The sequence below is a fragment of the Oxyura jamaicensis genome, chromosome 6 (assembly GCF_011077185.1).
Source record: "Oxyura jamaicensis isolate SHBP4307 breed ruddy duck chromosome 6, BPBGC_Ojam_1.0, whole genome shotgun sequence".
Classification (NCBI taxonomy): Eukaryota; Metazoa; Chordata; class Aves; order Anseriformes; family Anatidae; genus Oxyura; species Oxyura jamaicensis.
Window position 1 is genome coordinate 2,796,301 of NC_048898.1, and position 25,088 is coordinate 2,821,388.

Consider the following 25,088-nt stretch of genomic DNA (forward strand, 5'->3'; position numbering starts at 1 on the left):
ATAGCTTACGGTAGAGAATGAGGGGAGCCACTTCAAAAAGCATTCTGACAAGGTTTTTCCATTATGAATTGTAATTTGGAAAATACTAACAATAAAGAAATGTAGAAAAAGTGCTTTTAAATGGGACTATAACGGAACAACCATTTTCATGCAGTATCCTAGCTGTTAAAATACACAAGTGTTTATCCTCAGCTTGTCTTTACACTTCCTTGTAGTCTGTCTTTGGAGTAAGACCTTCAACTAATCATTTATTTTGAAAAGTTTCCATTTCATGTTTTTGTTTTCCTTGGAGCCACAAGGGCAAGGAGCTGCTATCTCTAGCATGTCTGTCACACGGTGCAGAGCACGTCTACTAGAAGCGATGTCGCAGCTGTGGGTTGTGGGCCTTTGTGGCGGAGTGCAGAAATACATAACTGCAGGTTTATTTCAGAAAAGGAGACTGACCTCTTCTGTGAATTTACCATAAGGCATCTTGCCAGGAAGACAGCATGCTTTCTTTGGATACAGTCTGGATTTATATAAAGATATTCCTTTTTCCCCCTTAAACCTTCTTTAGACACTGAGGAAGAGGTATAAGTATGTAACACAGGAGGGTTCAGGGGTATGCTACCCCTAAAGCTGTCAGTTCTCTTCATCTTTTTTGCTACCTTATTTTTTACACAACATTAGTGTCTGCCCCGAGTGCTACAGACTTCATAACCTGTCTAAGTTGAGTCGTAGAAGCAGTATCATATGCAGTGCTTGCTTTTGATAATACAATATTGCTCTGAGTATATAAATACAGCTTTAAACATAGCTCTAAAAACTTAAATTACTACTGCTATGGAAGGCCTGATTAGTATTTCGTAGAGCTGATGGACAAATCAGCAGGTCCTGCAGTACGTGCCTGTAACAACATGAATCAGTCACAAAACAGTAATAAATAATGGGAAAACAGCAATGATTTAGGGTATCTGCTAGATTTTCTAGGAGTTAGGCTTCACTGTCCACTGGAATACAGCTTTTCCTATTGGTAGAAAATGGAATGTGCAAGTATATCCCTTCTAATCTTTGGCAGTTGCTTCTTAGATTTATATAAAAAATAAGATTATTCCTAAGAAGGGTGTTTGAAGACTCTCTGTAAACAACACTGACATTGCTGAGAATGAGAGGTGGTTCGGGACTTTCTGGAGATGGATGGATGGATGGATACTTCTTCGTGACACGTTAGAACCCATGTTTGTTTTTTGTGACTGATCCACTTCGACTTTGAGCTTTCACAGAGCCATGTGGATGAAGACCTGATAAACAGAGATCACGTACAACTTTAAGATTTCTAGAAGGTTATAAAACTAAGTACCAAATGCAGCTCCTTCATCTTAACGCTAAAATGAGGTGGGTTTTCTTGGCTTCTTACTCTAGCTATCCGTCAGTAAATCAGTAGCTTCAAAAAAAATTAAACTTCAAAAAAGATTCAAATAACTTTCAAGGTACTTTGCTTTTTTTTAGCCAGAGGCTTTCTTAAGAGGGAAGTAATCACGTATCAAACAACATGATCAGCTGGAAATTTTAAGTTTTAAAGATGTGACTGTCCTTCCTACAGGACAAAGTCTGTGCTTTCATCATTGCCGCATTTCTGGGATCTGCTGCATTTCTTCATCTCTATGAAGTATTCAAATCTACAAAGTTTTAGTGATTTAATTTTTTATCTTTTATTTTTTTTGCCAATGCAGCAGTCATAAAACTCATTTTGCATTTAAATATGCTGGTTCAGGGAGAGGGGAGATACTCATTTGAATAGCGAACACTCCTACCTTGATTAAAACCAAGCTATTTCAGTTTAGTGCCTTTATTAAACTCAGGCTGCCTCTTGTACCACTTGTGTTAGTGGTGGTTGGCCATTCGGCTATTAATCAAGCTAAAAGACCCCTCCCATCCTCTAATAATCACTTCTGTGCTTGCTACCTTACCCCCTGCAGCTTCCATTAACTTTTGCAGCTTTAATGCTACCTTTCTAGCATGCTGTTCTTATTTGAGACCTCCAGTGGAACTCTCCTTGACAAAGTATTTTTCAGAAATGCATCTCAGGCCCCGCTCTGTGGAGGTGAGACCTGACTTTGTGCTGAGGGGAACGGGGTGAACTCCTGTGACAGCTGCAACGATGGCATTCCGAAAAGCTGTTCCAGGGCACGAGGGCTAACTTGTGTAACAAAAAGTTAAAATGCAAAATTGAAAAACTTCCTCAGCGTAGGAAATGGACGCTGGCCCAAAAAGCCCACCTCTTGCTCAATTGCATTAAATGCCGTAACTGATGAGCATACCTGAATCTGTTGATCCTCTGCTTGTCCAAGATTGATTACTGTGATCAATAACAGTGCAGGAACGGCGACGCTGTGGGTCCGGCTGTAAAGACAGGTCAAGTTACTTATGTTTGCATGAAAAAAACAGCAAACATCAGTAAGATAATACAACTGAAAACTACTTGAATATACTTATTTCCTGAGATACCAGATTTGCAAGATGTTCTAAAGGTTTAAGTAGAGCTTTTACATGTTTAAGGAAGGGTAAATCAAATTCACGGGTAGAAAATACACTTTTCTAACACTCTTACTTAGAATGACCACTCAAGCATTTAAGGGGGACTCTTACCACTTCTGAAAACCGTTCTCTTTCAAAGCAGGTTTTTAGAAAGTTTGAACATTTGTAACTCTAAAGGATGTTGGAGTTTTATGCAGAAGCTAAACCATCAGCTATTTAAAAGCTGCTGTTAAAATTTTAGCTTTGGGAGCTTAGGTAAAAAGTACTTTTGTCAGACAGGACAAGACAGCAGTTTCAATACACTAAACCAAGCGCTTTACTGAAAGAGACCAGACATCTCATAAACAGAACAGCACCTTTGTACAAGGAAACAATTCAGACTATCCTACTCTTTTGTCTGGGAATGTAGCTGTGGAAAGCACTTCCTGAAGTCTATGTAATAAAGCTTGAAAGCATCCTCTATTACCCCCGCCCTTCTTACAAAGCTTTCAGAGAAGATGCTGGAGTATCAGTACAGGTGGTAGATTGAACGTTACACCTAACGTAATGCTTAGCTTATCGCAGAAACATCTCGCATTTCTTCAGGATACTTCAAGAAAAGTATAGCACCACCAGCTGCATATAGGTGTAGTTGTAGCTGGCTGGGAGCAGTACAGTAGGACCCATGTCCCCCCCAAAAATGTCTTTCTCTTTGAAGTTCCAAGCAATGACGTTTTTGCTAACCTGTGGGTTTCTAACCCTGTGACAAACTTGATGGCACCAATCACCTCTGACATTTGGTTCTCAAATAATGTTTCTCTCTGCTAAGTGTCAAAGCACCCAGTTCAGTAAACGAGGATGATTTGGTATCATTTGCCATGCTTTACCAAGAACACGTTGGTTGTTTTAGGCCTGGAGAAATGATCAGGTAAGAAAAGCCTCTCGGGTAGCTGCTGGTGGCTATCTTCGTGGGTCGTTACACTGTGAGCTCGACTGGAGCTCCCTCGAGATTTCTGCATTGAAGGATGATAAAGTTATGATCACTTCATATTGGCATAAGTGCATTTAAATCAAGTACCCTAGGAATTAAAACTCATTTTCTAAGTCAGTTATCCTCCACCTACTTATGGGAGGAAGATTGTGGCATTTATTGGAGTTACTGCATTCACCTCTGGAGGATGATGCTGGCCTAATCTGATACAGAATTTTAGTGCGTGTATTACAGCTGCTGTCACGAGACAACGAACGAACTGGAACTCTGGAGTTTGGTAACTGGATCAGCAGTAACTACAATTCCAGACTGTCCAATAGTAAAATTAAATAGTTTTGCCTATTACCGTTTGCCTCTGGGATCCTGCAGTGCCCACGCGCTCTGCCATGTCGGTGGTACTGATGGGCGGTAGGAGATTATTTCGGCTTAGCGGCAGCGGGGAGGGTGAGGTCAGCTGCTCATATGCAGTCAGACTGAAACACACCAGTAAGAAAGAAAAGCTTCTATGTTTGACATTGCGTAAACATACAATCTTGACAGTTTGGCTTTGTTTAAGCTAAAAATGTTACAACTAAGAGCAACGCATACAGAGTTTTGCGGTGAGATGCTCGCGTTAGGGCTGTATTGGAGACTAGATTTTAAAACAGGAGTTCAGTGGGTGAAGCTTGGCAGCAATCTATTTAATCTATTAACAACAACTTATAGTTTGTAGGATGTTTAATATTAAGCTGGTAGGCAAAGCAAGTCAATGCCAAGCAGAAATCATCACAATCATGGTGATGGGGATATATAAAAGCAAGTTGGTAGTAAAAATGCTCGTTGTCTGCAGTTCAAAAGGGCGTGCTGTGTGGCTGTACTGCACGGTGAAGGTGTATATATAAAGGTGTTCTCTTGGGCAGCTACTACACAGTGGCAGAATCTTGACTGCCCATTCCCAGAGGTGGCATTATCATCTGCTCTTTTTTAATAACCTTTAGGGCAAAGTATTGCTTAATGCTAATTTCAGCCCAGCAACTGAAGATGAACACCTAGCCTAGAAAACAGGAGCAGCTCATATAATGTGTATGTGTATATACATATGTCTACACATATATTTATTTAGGAATATATAATCCCTGTGATTAACTAAATACAGTCAAGATCATTATACCAAACAAAATGAATATATTCTAGATGGTTTTTGTTTGTATTAAACCAAGGAATTCACATTCTTTCCCTTTAACTGAACGTTCTTTGTGTAAGGTGGGTTCTCTAAACGTGGTAATTTGCTGTGAGAAACTGTTTTGAAACGTACAGTCGAGTTCCCCTGAAGACATCGTCCACAGATCGCGGGGTCCCAGTACGAGAGTTGCTCGTGTTGATGGGATGCAGGGTATGTGGTGGTGGGTTTCGCCTTCTCGTGGACCGTGACAGAGATGACGTACTGAGCTCCAGAGGGGGACGATTTGGCCACGTTCTGTTTGAGAGGATGGAACTGGAGCCTGTCTGTTTGTCATCCAGGTCCCTAACAAAAGGGACACAGAACCAAAAGAGAGGGTTAACATGACTGATAATCACCCTGCTTCCACTGTAGCCATCCGCATGTGACATTACCAATGTTGTATGTGGACACATTGGAAGTGCTGTTGTTTTTGTCACATAACCATATAAAATAATTTACAGCTCAAATAGATAGGGAGTAGAAAAGAAAAATAAGTCTATTACATATAAATACACTTTAAAAAAATGAATTATGATCTTTTTTGATTGAAGTTGTCATATATATTCTATGAATCATTATAGCTTCTATACTAAGAAACACTGCAACAGTTTTCACACCCATAGCCTAGATCTAATAGAATTCCACCTCTAGGAAATGAACAGATCATTCTGAGCTCCATCTCTTTTTGGGATGTCAGTGCTACCACTATTGCTGCAGCTGTTCACTAAAGAGAGAAATCAGTGGCAATGATACAGAAAATCTCTACCAAAAGGATACCATTTCATACAGGACAAGTATATTAGCAAAAAGAAGATAATTGAGAATTGCTTTCTCCAGTATAGAAAATGATCTCACACTCTTTTGGGTTGAATCCCTCTCTCTGTGGGAGTGCTCTACTTAACAACAGACAAAATCTATAGCTCTTACAGTGTTTTCTCCATTACAGGCAGATTCCTTTGCTGTAACTGGATCCCATGGATCACTATCAAGCCATTTAGATGACGTTGAGAGCCGCTACTTGAGCCTTGAGAGAGATTTACCTGAAAAATTAAAAAAAATACATATTGCTTGAATGAACAGTAATGAATTACTGTTTGGTAATGACATATGCCCGTATTTATACAGTTTGTCTTTGCTAATCATTTTGAAGGAAAGAAACCCATTTCTTTCAGGACATTGAGATAAATACTTAGTTGTTTTATTTCTGCCATCTGAGATAGGCATCTTAGTATTTCATTTTTCTTAAAAACTGCTTAGCAAATGTATCATACCATGCTGTCATATTTAATATTTTCCAACTGAGCCTCTCATTTTCATGGCACAGTCTTCCAACAATGGTTTTAATCAGGAGTTTACAAAACTGTTTTTTTTTTTTTCAGTATATTTTGATATTTATTTTATGTCAAGAACAGAACTGGAAACTCTTCTCCTGGAATACAGACTGATCTAGAAAAACATCAAATTCCACCCACCATAGCAATAGCACACAAAATAGCAGAGCTTCCATCTCTCCAGCATACGTACTTGAGGTGGTTTTCTCCTCTTTTTGGTTTTACGGCCACATCTGGTTTTGGGGCACTACATGTACAGTAACAGAAATGGGAGGAAGACACGGGATAGAAATAAACAAGTAAAAAGGAAAGAGTTGAATTAAAATGGAATGAACAGAGATAACGCTTTGGTGCTCACCACTCTAGGAGCATATAATCTAAAGCAGACCACACAGTCAAATTCAGTGTCTGGGGGAAAAAAAACAACTGTCTCACAACTTTGTGGAGATTTGTTCTTTATTCCTTCATCATTTAACAATGAATAAGCTAGTGAGAATGGGCTCTCACATAATCTTTTATCTCACAATTTAGTTCAAACTCCGTTAGATGTAGAAACAACCTCATCATTAATGAGCAGTCACCACGTGGTAGTCCAATATGTATATAAAATATTAAGTTTTAAAGAGAACAATAGGAATTAAAATTTGCAACTGAGGAGTAGCAGAACTTAAGTGGTTAGAAAGGACAGTCAGCGTCCGTGCAAAATCCAAGCTAGTCGTGTATCTGAACAGTCCCCTGACACACTTGCATCTTTGCTCAAGGTAGTATTGTATTGATTCATCTATATGCAAACTGGCTGGCTAAAAATACTTAAAATACTTACCAGATTTGAGGTCACTGAGGGCATTTTAGTTTGTGGCACGCGAGGCAACAACACTGGCAGAGGATCAAACTGCAAAGGGCTTCCAGAACCTGCTCGGATTGTTTCTACTGTTATGATGTTTTTCTCATCATCTGTGCAAAGCCAAAGAAAATCCCTGTCAATACAAACTATTGGTGTTGTGTTGTGCACAGTACTGTGAATCTTTTTTTTTTTTTTAAAGAGAAGTCCTCTTAAACACAAAGCTCTGTGAAATCTTACAGCATGTCTCACGCTGCTAGCAAAGTAAACAACCTTTTTTTACCCTGAAGAGCTGATTCCCAAATGCATCTCTCCTGTTGCATCCTTGCAAAACTGAGTAACTGAAATCCCCTTTTCTATCTTCATTTTAACTGTGATCCTTACCAGAGGCTGATCCTTCCCATTGCCTGCGGATTAACTCTTCCATGCAGCCTAGGACTTCACTCCACACATCATCAAACACAAACATGAGCACAGAATCCTTCATGCAGGAATATGGAGAGATAGGAGGAAAGCCTAGTTTCCGTCTGTCAGAGGAGAGTCCCATTTTCCTCTCATGCAATTCCTCCTCCCTGTAAAAACGTGAGCTTTATATGTACCATAAACACAGTCTATATCTCCTCACAACAAATATATAATTGCATATATCTCCTGTAATTTTGTTACAATTATTTAATAGGATTAACACATTAGCTAAGGATGTATTTTTGCTGTTTCCTCTAAAATTGAAATAGGTCAAGGCAGCTAGCCAGATAGATTGAAGACATTACTTCAGGAGAAATTTCATATTTAGCACATAATATTGTTTTCTGAGAGCCAACAGAACAATGAATAGTAACATCAAATGACTTGAAGAAGCCGTTTTTTCCAGTATTTCTGGAATACTTACTGGAACAGTAAGTATCTCATAACTTCCAGAATCCATCACTGACCTAAATGAGAAATGACTGAGACAACTGCCTTATCAACTGAGCGCCTTGGTTTCCCCATACAGACTCACTAAAAATGATACTTGATGAATAATAAATAATTTACAAAGGAGATAAAAGTCCCATTTAAAAATGAATGTTAGCAGTTAGTGATACTTGTTCATCTCATTGTTAGGCTCCCCATCACTACAGAATTCTGAAGACAGAGAGGAATGTTACTACTCCTGACTATCTAATACCACACTCAGCCTGCTGCTTTAACAGCCAGGAGGTGCTCAGGGCAAGGGCTTAATTCAGTTGTAGACAGACATAATCAGGAAGAGGAAAAAAGGGAAACAAAAACAGTTAATTCACAGCTACAAGGGACCTTGGCCAAAGACTCCTCCACAATTGCAATAAGTATTTTGAAGTTTAAAACTTAGAAGACGACTGCTTGAAAAAGGTTTATGTTCATCTGCCAAAATTATAGAATGAAGAAAAAATACTGATGCGAGCACAGTTGTTATGGCTTCTATATCTGTTCCTTGAATTACATCAAAAATCTACAGACCTTGAAATAAGGGAGATACCACTGGAAGAAGCTATAATGTATTTTACCAAAATTCTATAAAGGCAGCAATATTGTTTGCTGCAATAATGTCTCTCCGGCCTGGTCAAAGAATGACACCTACCAGTTTGAATTTCACAGTCCACGCAGCTAAGAGGCTTTAGTTATTAAAATCAATTAAGTAGTTAGCAGCTGACATCATCCAGAGTTCCCACCCAGGCTGAATAAAGAAGCAAAAAGAATCGTCTTTATGTCGCCCTTAATCCTTTCTTCTTAAGATAAAAAATAGTGGTAATTTTTTTTTGGCAAGCATCAAATTCACACTGATTCTTAAGTTACCACTGAAAAACTGTAAAGGTACAAAATCCCACCCAAAATGCTTGTCTGTACACTGCAGTACAAAGCAGAGAAGCATGCTGCTAGTGCACGACAAACAACAAGGAATTTGACTAAGTAGAACAAATAAATAGCATTTAAACAAGTTTTAAATATGCCAATGTGCAGTAGGTTCTTAGTTATGATGGAATGAACTATTTAAACCAGGAATAAAAATGACTAGTATGAGAAACTATGTTAATTTTAGAAAAATATAGCAAAATAAATTGTTCTAGGAGATGGATAAAGAAAATTCCCAGTGCCCTGCCAACCTCAGGCTTCTGAAAGTTCTCTAGAGGAAAACAATAATTAAACATATCATAAAATACTTTGCAAATCAACAGCAAAAGCAAATATGTAAGCCTTAAGAGCAATAATTCTGGGACACTGGTACTATCTATGCTCAATACTTACACATCTCTGCAGTCAAATGCTAAATATTCCTCCATTACACCTTCAGAGACAATTATTCCATCTTCATCTTCTTCGCTCTCTGGAGAACACAAGGTCGGAGACTTGGAACGGTCGGCCTTTTTGTGAACAGGAGTCACAGAAAGAGGCACCTTCTTGCCAAAAACACTAAATCTGAACAGGCGACAGTTTTCAGAAAACAGAAATAAAAAGAAGTTGTTATTCCATTTCCGACAGCAGCGTTTGGTGAACCAAGAGAGTGAGAGACAATGTGGTAGGTAAGGCCAGGTATTGGAGAGCCAACAAATTTATGCATTACAGTAAAAATTCTTTTGGTTTGGGTACTTTAAATTCTTGCTAAAGAACCTGAAACTTCAGGAAAGCAATAAAAGCTAATGAAAAAAAAGTAAGAATCTGTAAAACATTTTAAAATAAAAAATTAAGCAGGACTAATGTACTATTTGGTATTTTTAAAGTACTGCACACATTTAACACATGATTAACAATAAAACCAGCTACAACATATACATATATAATACACAGCATATACATATCCTTTTAGAAGTCAGCAGTAACAAAAGGTATTTCTGCTTAGTGACTGGTTTACTGAGGTGAGCAAAAAGGACACCTAGATGGTCTTGCTATTCTGAACATACTTTTCTTCTGTGAAAAAGGAAAATAAAATCAAGTATGCTATGTTCAAAGTTCAGCCTAACAAAAAAAGTTAAATCTTCACATATTGATCACAGTTGAAGAAGCCAATTGCTGCAGTCCACTGAGAAAAAAATTACCTTCCCACCTTTGTAAAGCCTGGACCAACTGCTGATACTTACTCATTAGAATCTTTTTCTTGTGATGAGCTTACATCCGATGAACCTAAACTGGCAGAAGGTGAACTTGAATACCATCCATACCCTTCATCTGTGGGTATCACTATCTGCTTCCCCACAACCCTGCCAGGGCAAAAGCAAAGGATAAATACATCAGAAAACACAGAAAGTAAGATTCTTTCAGCATGTAAGAACGCACAGCAAATCCTAAAAATTCTACTGGGAAGCTCTACAGTTTTCTTGGGAATAGTTAAGTGTGGTTTTAGTTTTTCCTACTACAGGTTGCTTCTAGTCTGTTAAATCCATTAAAAAAAATTGGCTCATTTTTTTAGGCCATGCTATTTGTAAAATTTTTGAATATGGACAAAACTGTTCAAGTATATGTAATGAAGATTTCAAACTGAAGCTTCCAGATAGCCATAAGGACTGGCTGAGCGAGGTAGTAGGATTTTTTAAATTATTTTTAAGCTCCCGGGTTTGAGCTCTAACATACCTCTTTTCAAAGAAAATTTTGTTATATTAAGGTTAACTCAGTTGCAAGTAGCAATAATCCTCTGGCAAGGAACCAAATTAAGATAGCGTACTGTTTATTAATGACAATGGCAGGCATCCTATCAGAGTGACCCTTTTATCCCTATGTACTATATAATTGCATAAAACCACCCTGCTGTTAATGTTGTTTTAAAAGCAGCTGTTACCAGCCCTACCCCATTATAAATCTGTGACAGTAATGACATTAGCCTATTAATAAAATACCTGAGATGAGGAAAGATGGATGTCCACTGCTGGCATTCTTCCTGCAGTCCCTCAACATGTACATTTTCTTTCTGTTCATAGAGCAGCTCATCAATTTGTCTGAACATGTGCTGAACTTGTTGCGTGGCAGCTTTATCAAATTCCTAGAAAGGAAAGTTATCCAATAAAGAATTAGTGAATAGCATTTGGAAGATTTATCTTTTTTTTTACGTTGAAAAAGACATCTGTTTGTTTAAAGCTTTGCAAGTCTGATTTATACAGTCTTTTGCATAGAAAGACATTAAATAATCTTACCCCTAGAGATAAGGCAGGCCGCTGTTAGGACTCATCGCATCCACATAATAAGCTTACAGTGACACAAAAGCTATTAAAATGTTTTGAAATGTCTATATTGTATTAAAAGCATAGTAATTTACATAATATAAACCAAAACAGGAAGGATAATTCTCAGCAACAGTTTAATGAAATGGAAAATTTCTTGTTCATAATGACTACAGAAAACAATAAAACAAAACACAACGCAGACTGGTCTGAAACACTGGGGAAGTGAAGGATGCTCACAACCTCACATGTTCTCACGTAGCTAGTGGGGTTGGTTCCTGAGTAATTAAAATCTAAACAGTACCCATTTCCATCTCACAGAAGGCAATACCACGCTTTGTTTTGGCAGATGGGGAATTAAAAAAAAAGTAGCAAAAATAACCTCTTACAGGCTTACTCTATTTTAAGAAGCATACAAGGTTCACGAAGTTTTCAACAAAATGAAGTTTGGTAAACTCACACCAAGTATCTGAAAGTCATCCACTTATGTTTTGGATTCCACAATAACAGCATTTATTATGTTGTATATATACATTTATGCACTAAGCGATTCGTATTTCCAGGCCATTTTGCTTGCCTCTTGATTTGTACAGCTTTCTAACTACGGAGTTCTCACACGACTGTCTTGAATAATTATTATAATTTGCATTCCTCTATTAGATTGGGAATGTAGAATATTAACTGAATAACATGAACCTAGTTTTGATCTGAGAGTATGGAAGGATAGGTATAAAGTCAACAGGATGTTTTTAATCTATTTACAGATCTGGTCCTTGTTTTTATTGTGAAATGTATTTACAGTCATATTTCAAATATCTTTTTACTCACAGTGGTAGATTTGGTTTGCACGATTATGTTCTACTCACATCATAGCCCCAAGAGAAGATCGAGCTGTCTTCGGTGGAGGTTCCTGCATAACTCTGACTAGCAGACCATGAATTCCCACGATCGGTTGGAGTAACAGGAGGGTAATCTGATTCCTTTGAGATTTCAGACTCACTGAAATGCACATGTTGAGGCAAAAAAAGGAAGAAAACGCACCACCACCACAATGAGAAAAAAGCAGTTAAACACCCTTTTCATTCTGTACAAAAAAAATAAATCAGAATAATTCTTAGAAATACTTCTCTAAGAGAGTTTTCATAGGGCTAACGTTTACTTTAAAGGCATTTAAGCAGAAGCCCTAGTACACAAGTAATTGTATTAATGCTAACTCCTAATAACCTCAATGACATAGAACATCTAGGGGTCAAGGAGAACATCAATTTTCTCCGAGTTATTGTAGTTAAGCTGAGTATTATTTCTAGTTCCAATTCTACACTGCTCAGAAATTATTTTTCACTTTTTTTCTACTTGCTTCTGTCATAAAATTACATGACCCTGGCTATTTACCAGATGGGAACAAAACACGGCTACGCACTTATTATCATGTCCAAAATGGAAAGAACATGTTCTGAAATGCTACAGTTCTGAGGTAAAGCCTAGGAGTACTGAATGTATTACTTCTGTAAATATAGCTCGACACAAAGGGTATTGTTTTTTCCATTGTCTCCAGGCAAAGATCTGTTTTCTGGTATGACAAATACCTTGAGATCTCTCCGTAGTTTTCCAACGTGGGTGTGGCTGGATACCCCTCATCTTGTGGATCCGGTGGCGGGTGATGCCGCAAGGCATGTTTTGTAAGTCCTTGTCTAAAAGAAAGAGCACAACTTGATGTTACTGCCAAGATTAAATATCTACACAGCTCCCAAGTTTTACATGGCTTTCTGCTTTTTGAGGAATGCACTGATTTGCATACCTGAATCGTTTGTTATTATCAGGTTACCAAGGCTTTATAATTAAGATACCAAAACTAACTCTAGGCTAAACACTGAGTTAAAAGGTATTTGCCTAAAAATCAGTGTCTTCCTTTAAATGCAAAGCGCTGTCGTGAATCCTGATGCAGCTCTCTATAAGCAGCTATCATGTTGTTGTCCCCAAAGGGGACTTGTGATCCGGCAGAACAAGCGCGGCCTTCTAACTAAGCAAATTAGGAGCAGTTATTTGCTAGCTAATCGCTTTGATGAAGTTTAGGTGCCTGGAAAGCGAGATGGGCAAAGTCCCGGCAGCGGGAGCCAACAGAAGTATCCCGAGCATCGGCTGAGGGAGCTGTAAGCGAAGGAGCCCTCCTCTCAGCTCAATTTCGGCTCAAAGACATTAAACTCGAGACTGAACCACGTTCCGCATCGTATGTCGACGACTACATTCGTTGCCCACGACGGGTACCAACGCCTCACAGGGGTGCCGCCTGTCCCGGCCACCCCTTAGGGCTGGCCCCATCCCCTCTCCCCAGCCCCAGCTACGGCCCCGCCGCCCCCAGCCCTCCGCGGGGACCCGGCCTGGCGGCGGCCACTCACGACTCCAGAGCGCTGGGGGGCAGCGGCTTCCGCGTGTATCGCGACATCATCGTGCGGCCGCCTCAGCGCCGCCGCCATGACACCGCCTCCTCGGCGCTGCGGCCGCCATTACGCGAGCGCCTCCGCGCCGCCGCCATGACGCGGTCTCCCCGGCGCCGCCGCCATGACACCGCCTCCACAGCGCCGCCGCCATGACGCGGTCGCCTCAGCGCCGCCATGTCGCGACAGCCTCAGCGCCCCTCAGAGGCGGAGCGCGGCCTTCGGCCCTGCTCTTATGGCGGGGGACGGGGCTCCGGGAGAGGACGCAGTTCGCTACCGCCTCTTCGCGGTGGGGCCTGGAGGCGAGGAGCTGCTGCGGGGCTGCGCCCGGGGCATCGCGGAGCGCCTGGCGCCGCTGCTGGCCGCCTACATCTGGCAGCGGCAGCCGTTCCGCCTGCGCTATGTGCCGCCGCGGGGTGAGCCCGGGGGGAACGGGGCGAAGGGGCGCTGAGGGCGACCGGGGGAGCGGAGGGGGGGTGCTGAGCCGCTTCGTTTCTCATCTGTTGTCTTGTTTTCTCGCTGTGCCCGGCCAGGCGACACGCCGGAGCACCTGGGCGGCAGCACGCTGTTCGGGGATAACGTGGAGGACGAGTGGTTCGTCGTGTACCTGCTGCGGGAGATCACCAGGGTGTTCCCGCTGCTGGCGGCCAGGTGCGGGCGGGGCGGGGGGCGCCGAGGGGCCCGAGCCTGGCCACGGGCGGCTTCACCCTCAGGAAAACCCCTTTCTCCTTGGCCAGGGTCGACGACAACGACGGGGAGTTCCTGCTGATAGAGGCGGCCGAGTTCCTTCCCAAGTGGCTTCGTCCCGAGAACAGCGACAACAGGGTGCGTACGGCCCCGGGGCCGCCTTGGATCCCCTCAGCCAAAGTGGTCTGGAATGGATCTGGCAGTGTTCTCTTCAGGAGCCCTCTTGCATCTACCCCCGTTTCCTAGCTCAGGTGTAGCCGCTCGTGTTTTTTCCTCCCGTGTTCTCAAGAACTCAGACATGAGGGTTTGCTGCCTGGACTGATGCTTTTATCCCCTGTCCTGTTCTTCAGCAGTTAGGTTAGGCTGCCTGATTCTCCTGAAGCAAATCTCCAGTTGAACAGAGGCTTGGTATTGCTGGTGTTAAGAAAATCGGATTTAGTGAAATACGTAGTTTGAAATAGTATTATTTTTCATTTTATTGGTTAGACCATGGTTTCTGGCACCTGTATTTATATCATCTCCCATTTTTTTTTTTTTTTAAAAAAAAAGGAAAAGAAAAGTTTCCTGTGTTATTTCATTATTTGTACTTCAGTACTTCAGTAATATGTGTTTAAACAAACAGGCTCTTGTATGAAACAAAACTTTTCATTGCTTGGTGTGTGACTGTTCTTATCCTGTCTGATGAGACTGTTACTGTCTGCCAGGTGTTTTTTTATAAAGGAGAACTGCACATCATTCCGCTGTCAGAGACTCAAGAGCCGGAGGACTGTGAGCCAGCTGCGGCCAGCCCAACAATCTCGCAGGCATTAAGGCTGCTGTCCACCCAGTCGGAGGAGTTCCTGGCCGCAGAACCCATTCGAGCAGCGGTGTATAAACGCATCAGTGGGTATGTGGATGGCTTCATTTGGTGCTCTGTAGCAGTAAGTTTTGATTTGGGACTGTCTGGATAACTTTATTGCATTCACTCATTTTCCTGTTAGCAGTGGCAAATTTGCTTCCTTTTCAGAAGCCACCTGCTAGAAGTTTTTCTGTGGCTTTCTGCTAAGGGGGGGACTGCTGTCCTGTAAGCTGTGGCATTATCTGGGGGCTTTGGTAGTGGTTTACTGCTGCAATACCACACCTGACAGTGGCAGGAATTTCTGTTCTTTCACATACTTCTTGTACTGATTGATGAGGAAATCCTGAAAGTTGTGTGAGTCTTTAGGAGCTCTTTGGGGAAATTAAAAGGATTGCACACTGCTGTGTAGAACCAGCATGCTTTTCTGAGCATCAGCTAGTTACAGGTGTGGTCAGCATTGTGCCATACTTTCTGCAAGGACTTGGCAGTGTGAGCCAGATGCCCTCAGTGCAGTAAAGGATACTGTGGAGCTGGACATGGTAGTCAAGTTCACAATGATTCATCTTAACAGTGTGGGGATTCAATTTTTATTAACCTTGCGTTTCAGATTTCTTTTTAAACAGATACTTCAAGTGGTAGATTAGCTGAATTTTAACTTTATTTCAAAATAACCTTCTGGCACATGGCCCGTAGAACAGTTTAATGGTAATGTGAAATTGGGAACAGTAATTAAAAAGGAGTGGTTTCAGCTTGCTATATAGTTAATACAGTATGTTGCTATTGTATGATGCAGGTATCCAGAGAAAATTCAGGCCTCGTTCCACCGAGCCCACTGCTACCTTCCGGCAGGCGTCGTGGCAGTGCTGAAGCAGCGCCCTTCGCTGGTGGCTGCAGCAGTCCAGGCCTTTTACCTGCGGGATCCCGTAGATCTACGAGCATGTCGCACTTTTCAAACTTTCCCTCCAGAGCAGCGTGTGATGACCACAGTAAGTCATCCCTCTAATGCAACTTGTTATATTAGACTTCATTTGCTTGAGGCTTCATTTAATGAAGTCCTGTGATCGAGTTAGATAAATGCATGGATTTCACTTTTAAAACAGCGTGTTCTCTGATGTATTTTTTCCTTTCATAAATGCGTAGTTGATTTTGTTGATAGCTTTTCTGCCCTCAGATTGGCGTGGCTAGACTTTCAAATGGCCAAACACAAGTTAAGCCTCTCTGAAATCAGAGGGTGCTGCTAACAGCTCATTTGCTGAGTAAACCGGTATGGTTCTGTGATCTGAGCAGTTTGGCAGCACTGCCAGCCAACATAGAGGTGCCCCTAACTATCCCTTGATGGTTATTCCCAGCAATACTTATTTACAATGGCTCCGTGAAAGCTCTTTTATGAAGTGGAATATTGACCAAAGAATGTTGCCTGATGCATCTGCATATAGTGTTGTACCCTACGCTCTTTAAAATTTGACTTGCAAGTTTATTTTCAACTTTTAGGATGATTTTGGTTTTGAAATCCCAGCTTTAGTGTTGTGAACTGAGGAGGCCTTAAATTTACACACCCCTTTTTGGAATAAATAGTGAGAATCTTTTAATGTATTTAGATCGAAGTGCATGTTTGCTTAGGAGATGCTGGAAATTTGGAATATTCTTTGTAAAATCTGAAAAGTGACACATCTGAGGCAAATATATGTATTTTGAATATCATTCAAGGTATTGTCTTAACATAGGTACTTTAAAATACAATTCAGATGGAACTGTTGGGAAGTTGATGGCCATACAGAGCACACTCACCAGTGATTTTTTTTTTTTTTTCTTTGCTTTGGCTTTTTCAGGTTACATTCACCAAATGTTTATATGCGCAACTTGTGCAGCAGAAGTTTGTCCCAGACAGACGGAGTGGATATACCCTGCCCCTCCCGTCTCACCCTCAGTACAAAGCCTATGAGCTGGGCATGAAGCTGGTAATTATTTTGTATGGATTTTGTATTTAGTCTGTTTAGTTTGGTGTTTGCATGTGTCCGAAAAGTGACTCTTTGCTTGTAAGTTGTCTGCTTGTACAGAAAAATAGGAGCAACTTAGCAGATCCTGTTTTTCTGTAAATTTGATACTGTGGGCGACTTCTTTTACACAATAGGGCACTCCTGTATCTCCACCCCCGGAAACCATCCCAGTCAGGATTCATATGGCTTTACTTCCGTTGCTGAGCTGGTGTTAAACCCAGTTAGTTTTCTTTTAAGTAATATCAACAATGGTTTCCATCTTAGGAGAGATGAAATCTGTTTCAGCCTCCATCTGAAGCAGTGCATCCTTTCACATTCAAAGTTGCTGCTTATGGTGTTTGTGCAAGAAGTGTCTGTGGACTGAATTTGCCTTTCAGTTTAGAGCTCTGCCTCCTGTGTGCTTAAGTGTGCATCAAAACTGCAGGTGCCGTGCCTCAAGTGCCAGAGCTCCCAGGGGGAGGCTAAATGCCAGTGCAGCCCATGACCCTGTCCTGCACCTCCTGCACCAGGCACGTCCAGCTTCTTACGGTGCACCTTTGCTGCACAGAGAAAACATAAGCAATAGCCGAGATGGAAATGGGGTGGGATTTGTCTGTGTGGAGTGCAGAAGGGGAACTGGTAGTGTGCCCTGCCGCAAATAGAAATGCAGCCATGTGTTTTCTCACAGATAGCAAGAGTCTTGAGGTTGTTTTTTATTTCCTTCTGAAGTTTCCTGTCCTGAGATTCGTGCCTCAGTGCACCAGGTTTGTATCCACAAAACGTGCAGGCTAGGCAACTTGGCAGTTCAGCACAGAGTATATATACAGACGAAGTATTGGCGCTTACTTGAGGAGTAGCTGGTGAACTACAGATCTGTGTTCTGGTTTGCTTCTCAGTGCCTTGCCCCTGTAGACAAGCTTTGTATGTCAGGTCGCAGTGTCTTGCTTTGGAAGTTGGAATCTGTCTGCAGCAATAATGAACCATTTTGACTTTGCAACCACCTTTGGTATCTGTGTCTCAACTGGCAGAATCAGGAACTCAGTGACAGGGAGTTCTTTGTGCAGTCACGTAAAGGTGCACTTAAATTTCACATCTTGAGAACAGTTTGTTGCGTTGCTTGTACAGGCTCATGGCTTTGAAATTCTGTGCTCCAAGTCCAGTAAAGCATCTCCTGATTCCAAGAGAAATGACTTTAGCGGTCCTGTCTGGGAGAGATTCCTCAACGGCCTGAAGGAGAAAGATTATTTCAAGGTGAAGTGCTGTGTGTGTGTGCAAGTGCACATGCATGTATTTTTTTATGCTTTACAGAAAAAAAAAATATTTTAGGTTTTGAGCTTGTGTAAGTACTTAAAGTAGGTTAAGAAATCTAATGTTTCTGTTTATGGAAAGTGAATTAATATCTCTAAAGGAAGTATGTGCAGTTTGTTCCTATTTGAAATGAATACATCCCTTTTGGAAAATAGAAAGGGAAAAGCAGGATTTGGATATGAATTCCTGTATTACCCCTTTCTTTAGATACACTTGAAGAAAGGAAGCCACAGCGTGGTTGTGTGTCAATATAGATGTTTTCACTGTTTTTTTCACCTGCATGCATCAATAACTAAATGGTCTTAAAATTCTATGTGTAATACCCTCCAAAATCCCATTTGGACCCGTGTAAATTACTACAAGCATAAATTGCAAAGCAGTATTATCTATTTGGATTTTTCTCAGCACTCAATTTCTGTGAGGCAAACAATTGTTACGTAATCTGGCTGTGAAAAAGGAAGCGGAGGGAGAATTGCTTACATTCATAGGTGTGACTTGCATTAAATAGGGAGAAATGGAAGGCTCTGCAAAGTACATGGAGCTGTTGCGTATGGCAGAAGATTACTTCCAGCAATCTGTTACTAAGGCAGAAAGGTAAGAGCTACTTGGAATCGGTCCATACACAGAACCTACAAGTATCTCAACTAAGGTTGTTCTTGGAGAAAGTATTGAGGAAAAAAAAAAACACTGAACCTTTTTCTCAATTGTACACTTAATGTAGCTGCTGTGGCTAGGGCATATGTATTAATTCCCCTGGATCGTTCTGTTAGTAGAAGCTACTGCTTGAGTAGCTATTTATCTTGTGCTTTTTTTAAAGTATTAAGCTACTCAAAGCGAGTTAAGAGGTGATGGAAAAACATTATTCATTTCATTGGTTGGCTGTGGAACTTGTTTTAAGCTTCATTGAGAAGCAATCCCAGTGAATGATAAATACGGAGTAATCTGTCTCCTTTACTTGAGACAGGCAGCTGGCTGTGGATTCCTCCAGAAGATCAAATCCAAAAAGTAAATCATTGCAGAACTATTTGAGGATTTGCCAGTTCATAATATCTTGACTGTTAGTTGGTTGAAGTTCCAGTTTGTGCTGTTTGGGATCTGGCTATCCAAAAGTTTATCAAGACAAAATAAACATTAGGAACAAAGGAAGCGGAAGAGAAATGGGCTTTGGAGTCATCATCAAGGAATTACAGCGATCTACTGTGTCTTATTTGGCTGATGCTGTCTGTGTAGTAACCTGGTACTTCCCCATGATTTGCTTATCATTTTTGACATATTTCCATAGAAGGAGTAATGAGGAATTTGCATGAAAACATGCATATAGAGTGTCAGATGCCATTGGCATTGTAATGTGAGTAAAAATTCATTTCAGTAAATTGAATTGTCTTCCTTCTAGCTGTGTTGAAGTGAGCCCAGGTGATGAAATCTTGTCATTGCTACAGACAACAACCTTTGATGTGAAGGAATTTGAGAGAGAAGCAGCTTGTCTTCCTCCGGAGGATGGTGAGCAGGATGGAGCGGGGTGGTGTCTTTCCATTCCAAATGATGACTATTTGTAGGGAGGGAGGGGGAATGTTCAAAAACTGTACATTTTCTGTATCTACTTAACTCATCTCCTGTCCTGAGACTGCTAGAGGTGTTATTCGAGGGCAGTCATTTAAGACTGGGGCAGCCAATGCATTTGTACAAGCCATAAAGCTTGGGGTTGTCAATTGGTAAGCTACGCAATCCAGTTTCTGATTTGATAGCACTAGGTCAGGAACACCATGCACGCATATACCAGATGAAGTACTTTGTGTCATCTGTCCACCAGATAGAAAGGTTTGAAACATTACACGACATGAAACTGATTGCAGTACTGACAGTACAAAGTTAATTTGTATCTGGCCCATTCTGATGGCCCACATAAGACCAGCATAAATGTTGTTATTAGATGGTGTGACTCATTTAATCAAAATACGGCTGGTGCCAGTGTACAGTAGTACAGGTCACAGCTGTATTTCTGGATGATCTTTTAAAGCACTAAAATCAAGTCCGAGCTCTGTTTTTCACAGCCTCCTACTACCTTATACCTTGTGTTATCAAGTACGAGCATGAAAACTTAATCCTGCAAAAAAAGTGAGCCGCAAATGGTAGCGGTACTCTCCGCCATCTAGGTTGGGACGTGTGGGCTAGCAGACGTGTGCACAAATAGAAAATATGTCCTATGTTCTTTCAGATGACAGTTGGCTGGAGATTTCTCCAGATGATCTAGACAAGATGCTGAAGGAGGCAACAAATGAGTTCCATCCTTCCTCAGATGATGAAGAAGAGCAGAAATATGACTTGGAAACAGTTGCTGAAAGTATGAAGGCTTTTGTGTCCAAGGTGTCAACGCACGAAGGAGCAGAAATGCCATGGTACTAGTGGTTTTAAGTTTGGGGTCTGGCGTGGGATGTCTTCATTCTGTTAGAACCCTTTCATCGATCCTGTAACACAGAGAATCGATGTTTGAAAGTATTGATACCTACATACTTTGAAACTAACTTGGTGACCACTCTGACACTGGTGCAGGTAAAAATGGTGGAAGATGCTCTATTTTTCAGAGCTCTTACTTAGCTTTGTGGGTTTGTTTTGTTTTTTCACTTTTCACTTGAAGGGTTACTGCGGTCTCTTACCATGTTTCTAGCACTGTTTAAATATACATCTTAAGTCAGATCATTCTTGCTGCCAGGTTTTTCTGCCATGAAAGAAAAACTATTCAAGCTGCTAAGATGGCTTTAATGAAGCTGTACAGAAATGAAGTGTAACTTACCGTCAGGGAATCCGAAATTACGACTTGATTTTTGTGGTACAGATCTACCTAGGTGTCCAGTAGAAAATAATTTTGAACGTACTGTGCCTGTTTCTGCACCAAGGCACATACTGTGCACCCAGGAGCAGGAAAAAGGAATCACTGGTTCCCTCTCACTGTTCCCAATGGTGGAAGAGAAGTGCTCATTGAAGAGACTTGATTATGTAGGCAACAGGAGAATGCAAATTAATTGTTGGAGTTAAGAAAGTGGCTGTGAATGTTGTTTGGACAGGCCTTTAATTTTAAAAACAGAGCTAGGAAGTAGCATATTGTCCAGGTTCTGGATAACTTCTATATTGCTGGGTAAGCTACATCAGCTGTGAGAGGGCGATTTATGCTCTTACCTGGTTGGCCCTTTCCAAGTGAGAGCTTGACTTTGATAGCGTTAGTGTCAATGATGTAATGCAAGCTTCTGTTATTTAAAAAAACAAAACCAGCCAACCACAAAAAGGCCAACACTGAGCTTGATGAGTGACCAGGATGAAGCCTTCAATGTTCTTCCGAGGCAGGAGACCTCAGAGATTCTCAGTTACTTAACTCTTTATCTGGGTTATGACACCACCACTTGACTCCACAAGGATGCCAGGCCTACTTATTTTGGTAACATTCAGTGCGATTTTGTTGGGCCCATTAGAACAATTAAACTTGTTGGCTTTTTCTCCTTCAGCCCAACGTTCCTCCGCTAGCTGTTTCATTGCTTGTTCATGCAGGCAGCAGACTTCTAAGCCCTTCCTGGGCCATCAGTTCAAATGTCCCAGCTTTAATCTAGGCTTGAGAGAAATGAGTATGTCATTTAGTATGTGTCAGGCTTATGCAAGCATAAAAGCTTAGTTTATTAAAAAAATATCTTTTATTTCAGGTCATCTAATGAGGCCCACGTTACCTTTGATGTAGATTCTTTTACAAAGGCGTTAGACAGAATTTTAGGTGAGATTGCTTCTTTGTTTCTTTTGTCAGAATATCCTGTGGTTATTGAGTGTCTCTGGGTTTTCTGACGACCTGTGGGCACTGTGCTGATTTGTTTGCTGTCCCTACTTACACAAAATAATAAACAGGGGCGGACTCGGAAGAGTTGGATTCAGATGACCTGGATGAAGAGGAGGACTTTAACTTCTCAGATGAGGATGATGAAGACTTGGATGCTGAAAAGCAGAAGGTATCGCCTAATGAGCTTATAGGCAGTCTCAAGTCATATATGGATGCGATGGACCGTGAACTGGCACACACCAATGTTGGGAGAAGTTTCACCACCCAGAAGAAAGGGGTAAGTATCCCTTGAATTCTTGTTTCCAGCACAGCAATTTCGAGAGCTTTAGTGGGAAGAGGAAATATGTTAAAAGTAGTCATTCCGAGTAAGGTGATCAACGTGTGTCCTCTAACCATGTGCTAATTACTGAAAAAAATATATTAAAAAATCCTGTGTGCAAACAAATGTGCTGCAGTTGCAGTTTTTTTTTTTTTTTTTTTTTTAACAAAAAAAAAGAAGAAAAACAAAACACCATAGCTAAGCTTTAATTTGCAACGATTCCAAGGCTTGGTTTCATTTCCTTGCAAGCTGCAGTTTGACTTCTTACGTTTCCGTAGCAGATTACTCCCATAGGAAACTGAGCCAGGACTCACTCACCCTCTGTCCTTCTCTTGGAACTTACGCTGTATGATAGAAAGTGCTGATTCCTAACTGGCATGAGCATTTGTTGATTAAATTCCTGTCTCTCAAGGCAGGTTGGAATGTTCTGAACTTAGTTGGCAGCAGAACTGCTTGCTTTTTTGCTTTCTTTTCTTTTTTTTTTTTCCTCTCTTGTGGTTTGTCTGTATGACTTGTCTTGATGAAACATTTTCTTTTTAGTTACTACAGGCAAGTTCTGCTAAAGCAACTACATCTCAAGATGCTGGCCCCGATTCTGAAGCTGACGATGCTGAGTTAACACCAGTTGATGTGGATACGAACCTAGTAGCTAACCTGCTTGAATCCTATAATGCTCAGGCTGGACTGGCAGGACCCACCTCCAACATTTTACAGAGCATGGGGGTTTATTTACCTGAGAATGCAGATCAGATCGGTTCTAATAAGGGAGCAACAAAATAAGAGACTGTCTTCATTCAGAAGACATGGCTGGTTGGGGAAGGAAGCACAGAAAGAATAGCAGTATTTGGAAGAAGAGACAAAAGGTTTGAATTTAAAGCATTTTATGCATTAGTTATATGTGGCTTTAAAGATACAAAGTGAATTTACTTGGAAAAGCTCTGTGTTTGATTACTGTCTTGGACAGGATCAGGATTTTTCCGGAGCTGATATGTTTTCACAGAACTGCAAAATGATGTGACTTGAATGAAACTCTTACTACAAAACCCGTCTTTAAAGTTGACATTCCAATTTGCTGTACTTCTAAAACGTCCTTTGCCCATTACGAGGTGGTTTCAGTGTCTGGAAAGCAGTTCATGTTCTGAAAGTGCTGCGGCATACAGAGGGAGACAGAGAAATACCATGTGATAGAAACTTATTACAGATCTGGGGACACTGCTGAAATGTTCAGCAGACACTGAACATTGTGGCTTTTCCAAAAGCAAAAATGCTTCATTGTAAGAACTTCTGATCATTGCTGTAAGAACGTGTTTTTTTTTAATCAGGAGTATTTGAAGGGTAATTGAATATGTAAATACTTCTATAAGTATTTTTTGAATTTATTTAAATAAAAACAGAACTGCAACTTGGATTGCTGGAGCTCCTTTTTTCTTTGAAGGCATGCATAACTTCCTCAGTGCAGTATCGGAAGTTCTTGGAGTTAAAGCATTTTCTTAATTGGGCATTTTTTGGATTCCGTTATTGCTGAATGTTGGTAGCGTGCCAGCAATGCATGAGCCCAGTTTGAATGGTTTCAGTTGTGTGTGGGTTGTTTCTTTTTTTTTTTTTTTTTTTTAATACAGAAAATGTAGCCAAGAGCTCAGCATGTTGCTTTCACATAGAACAAATAATCTATTCTGGATATGAAGACTTAGTTTTAACCAGATAAATATGAAAGAAAATACGTAGAAATTCTTGTGTTACAGAGAGCAAGAAGGCAGACCTGCCAGAGTTGAACTGGGTTTCTGCAAGTCTTTTCTATCTTTCTGCACAACAATTAAGGAAGTATCAGAGCTGGTAGAAGAGAAGCTTAATGGCTGAGCCATTTTTATTTTATTTTTGCAACATATCAGAAAGACAGTGGTCAATGATACAAAAACGTGATTGATCCTGAATCAATCCTGAGTATGCCTAGCTGCTTTTAAAGGATCGAGTTGTTCTTCCTGGTATTAAGGTCTGGAGTCTGATTAGTTCAAGTCTTTATTTTAAATGTTTGGCATTATATTACCTGACAAAGAAGTTTGGACTGTGGAGTGGCGAGGTGGAATAGGATGGGATTAGACAACTTTACACTGGAAACCAGAAACTGAGTAGCAGTTCTTGAATAGAGCAGGCAAGGATAACCAGCAGTTAGTGGCAGAAGATGGGTGTACTTGAATGTTGAAAAGGATTTAGGTTTTAAGAGGGAACATCATGGTGAAACTATGTAACTTTCTCCACCGAGTAGTTTAATCAACTTAGATGTTTTCAAAAATAATACGTGCTACCAAAAATAAGCTCAGTTTGAAGAGCGTGATCAAGTTTGAACTCTACTTGGCCTGTACTGAACAAAAGGTCAAATAATGGATCAAAAGACTCTTCTAATGCATTATCTGAAAAAAACCTTCTGAGCTGATGTTCAGAACAAAGCAGCTCTTTTGGAGGCACTTAGCTGCTCGTGCATCTTGGGTAATCTTACTTTTCCATCAGCTGGCCTGTTATTTTTGCGAGGCTGTACTTATCCCAACTCTGTACATTTGTGTAGCAGTCTCACAGTGGAGACCTTCAGGACTGGAATTACAGTAGAATTTGCCATCTAAGAATAAGTACTTCCACTGCTTTGAAGTAGTATACAAGGCATTTCTGCTTTCAATTTTGAAAGAA

At 40.8% G+C, this 25,088-nt stretch overlaps 2 protein-coding genes across 4 annotated transcripts; one reads left to right on the forward strand and one right to left on the reverse strand.

The window, feature by feature from the left end:
- On the reverse strand, window positions 1-13,575 carry FAM149B1 (family with sequence similarity 149 member B1). 2 transcript variants are annotated; one of them, XM_035329891.1, is made up of 15 exons: window positions 13,426-13,575; window positions 12,616-12,720; window positions 11,896-12,028; window positions 10,709-10,851; window positions 9,956-10,075; window positions 9,126-9,296; window positions 7,245-7,432; window positions 6,843-6,973; window positions 6,213-6,266; window positions 5,616-5,728; window positions 4,782-4,991; window positions 3,834-3,960; window positions 3,384-3,509; window positions 2,301-2,382; window positions 1-1,280 (listed from the first exon to the last, which is right to left on the reverse strand). In XM_035329891.1, the coding sequence occupies exons 1-15, from the start codon at window positions 13,473-13,475 to the stop codon at window positions 1,207-1,209; spliced, it is 1,827 nt and encodes a 608-aa protein (XP_035185782.1). In that variant the 5' UTR covers window positions 13,476-13,575; the 3' UTR covers window positions 1-1,206. The 2 variants fall into 2 exon arrangements, with proteins under 2 accessions (XP_035185782.1, XP_035185783.1); XM_035329892.1 differs by lacking the exon at window positions 6,213-6,266.
- Window positions 13,558-23,817, forward strand: ECD (ecdysoneless cell cycle regulator). 2 transcript variants are annotated; one of them, XM_035329889.1, is made up of 13 exons: window positions 13,558-13,880; window positions 13,998-14,115; window positions 14,202-14,289; window positions 14,856-15,037; window positions 15,783-15,975; window positions 16,819-16,947; window positions 18,091-18,216; window positions 18,782-18,867; window positions 19,667-19,773; window positions 20,489-20,669; window positions 21,963-22,030; window positions 22,159-22,367; window positions 22,950-23,817. In XM_035329889.1, the coding sequence occupies exons 1-13, from the start codon at window positions 13,589-13,591 to the stop codon at window positions 23,187-23,189; spliced, it is 2,019 nt and encodes a 672-aa protein (XP_035185780.1). In that variant the 5' UTR covers window positions 13,558-13,588; the 3' UTR covers window positions 23,190-23,817. The 2 variants fall into 2 exon arrangements, with proteins under 2 accessions (XP_035185780.1, XP_035185781.1); XM_035329890.1 differs by having other exon boundaries at window positions 22,959-23,817.
- Window positions 23,818-25,088: the final 1,271 nt, after the last annotated feature.

Coding starts and splice junctions, on each gene's coding strand:
- FAM149B1 (XM_035329891.1), bottom strand. CDS start 13,475: ATGATGTCGCGATACACGCGGAAGCCGCTGCCCCCCAGCGCTCTGGAG. Junction 12,721..13,425: donor CCCCCCAGCGCTCTGGAGTC/GTGAGTGGCCGC, acceptor TCTTTCTTTTAG/ACAAGGACTTACAAAACATG. Junction 3,510..3,833: donor CAGGATCCCAGAGGCAAACG/GTAATAGGCAAA, acceptor CCTTCAATGCAG/AAATCTCGAGGGAGCTCCAG.
- ECD (XM_035329889.1), top strand. CDS start 13,589: ATGACACCGCCTCCACAGCGCCGCCGCCATGACGCGGTCGCCTCAGCG. Junction 18,868..19,666: donor TCTGTTACTAAGGCAGAAAG/GTAAGAGCTACT, acceptor TCTTCCTTCTAG/CTGTGTTGAAGTGAGCCCAG. Junction 19,774..20,488: donor TTGTCTTCCTCCGGAGGATG/GTGAGCAGGATG, acceptor ATGTTCTTTCAG/ATGACAGTTGGCTGGAGATT.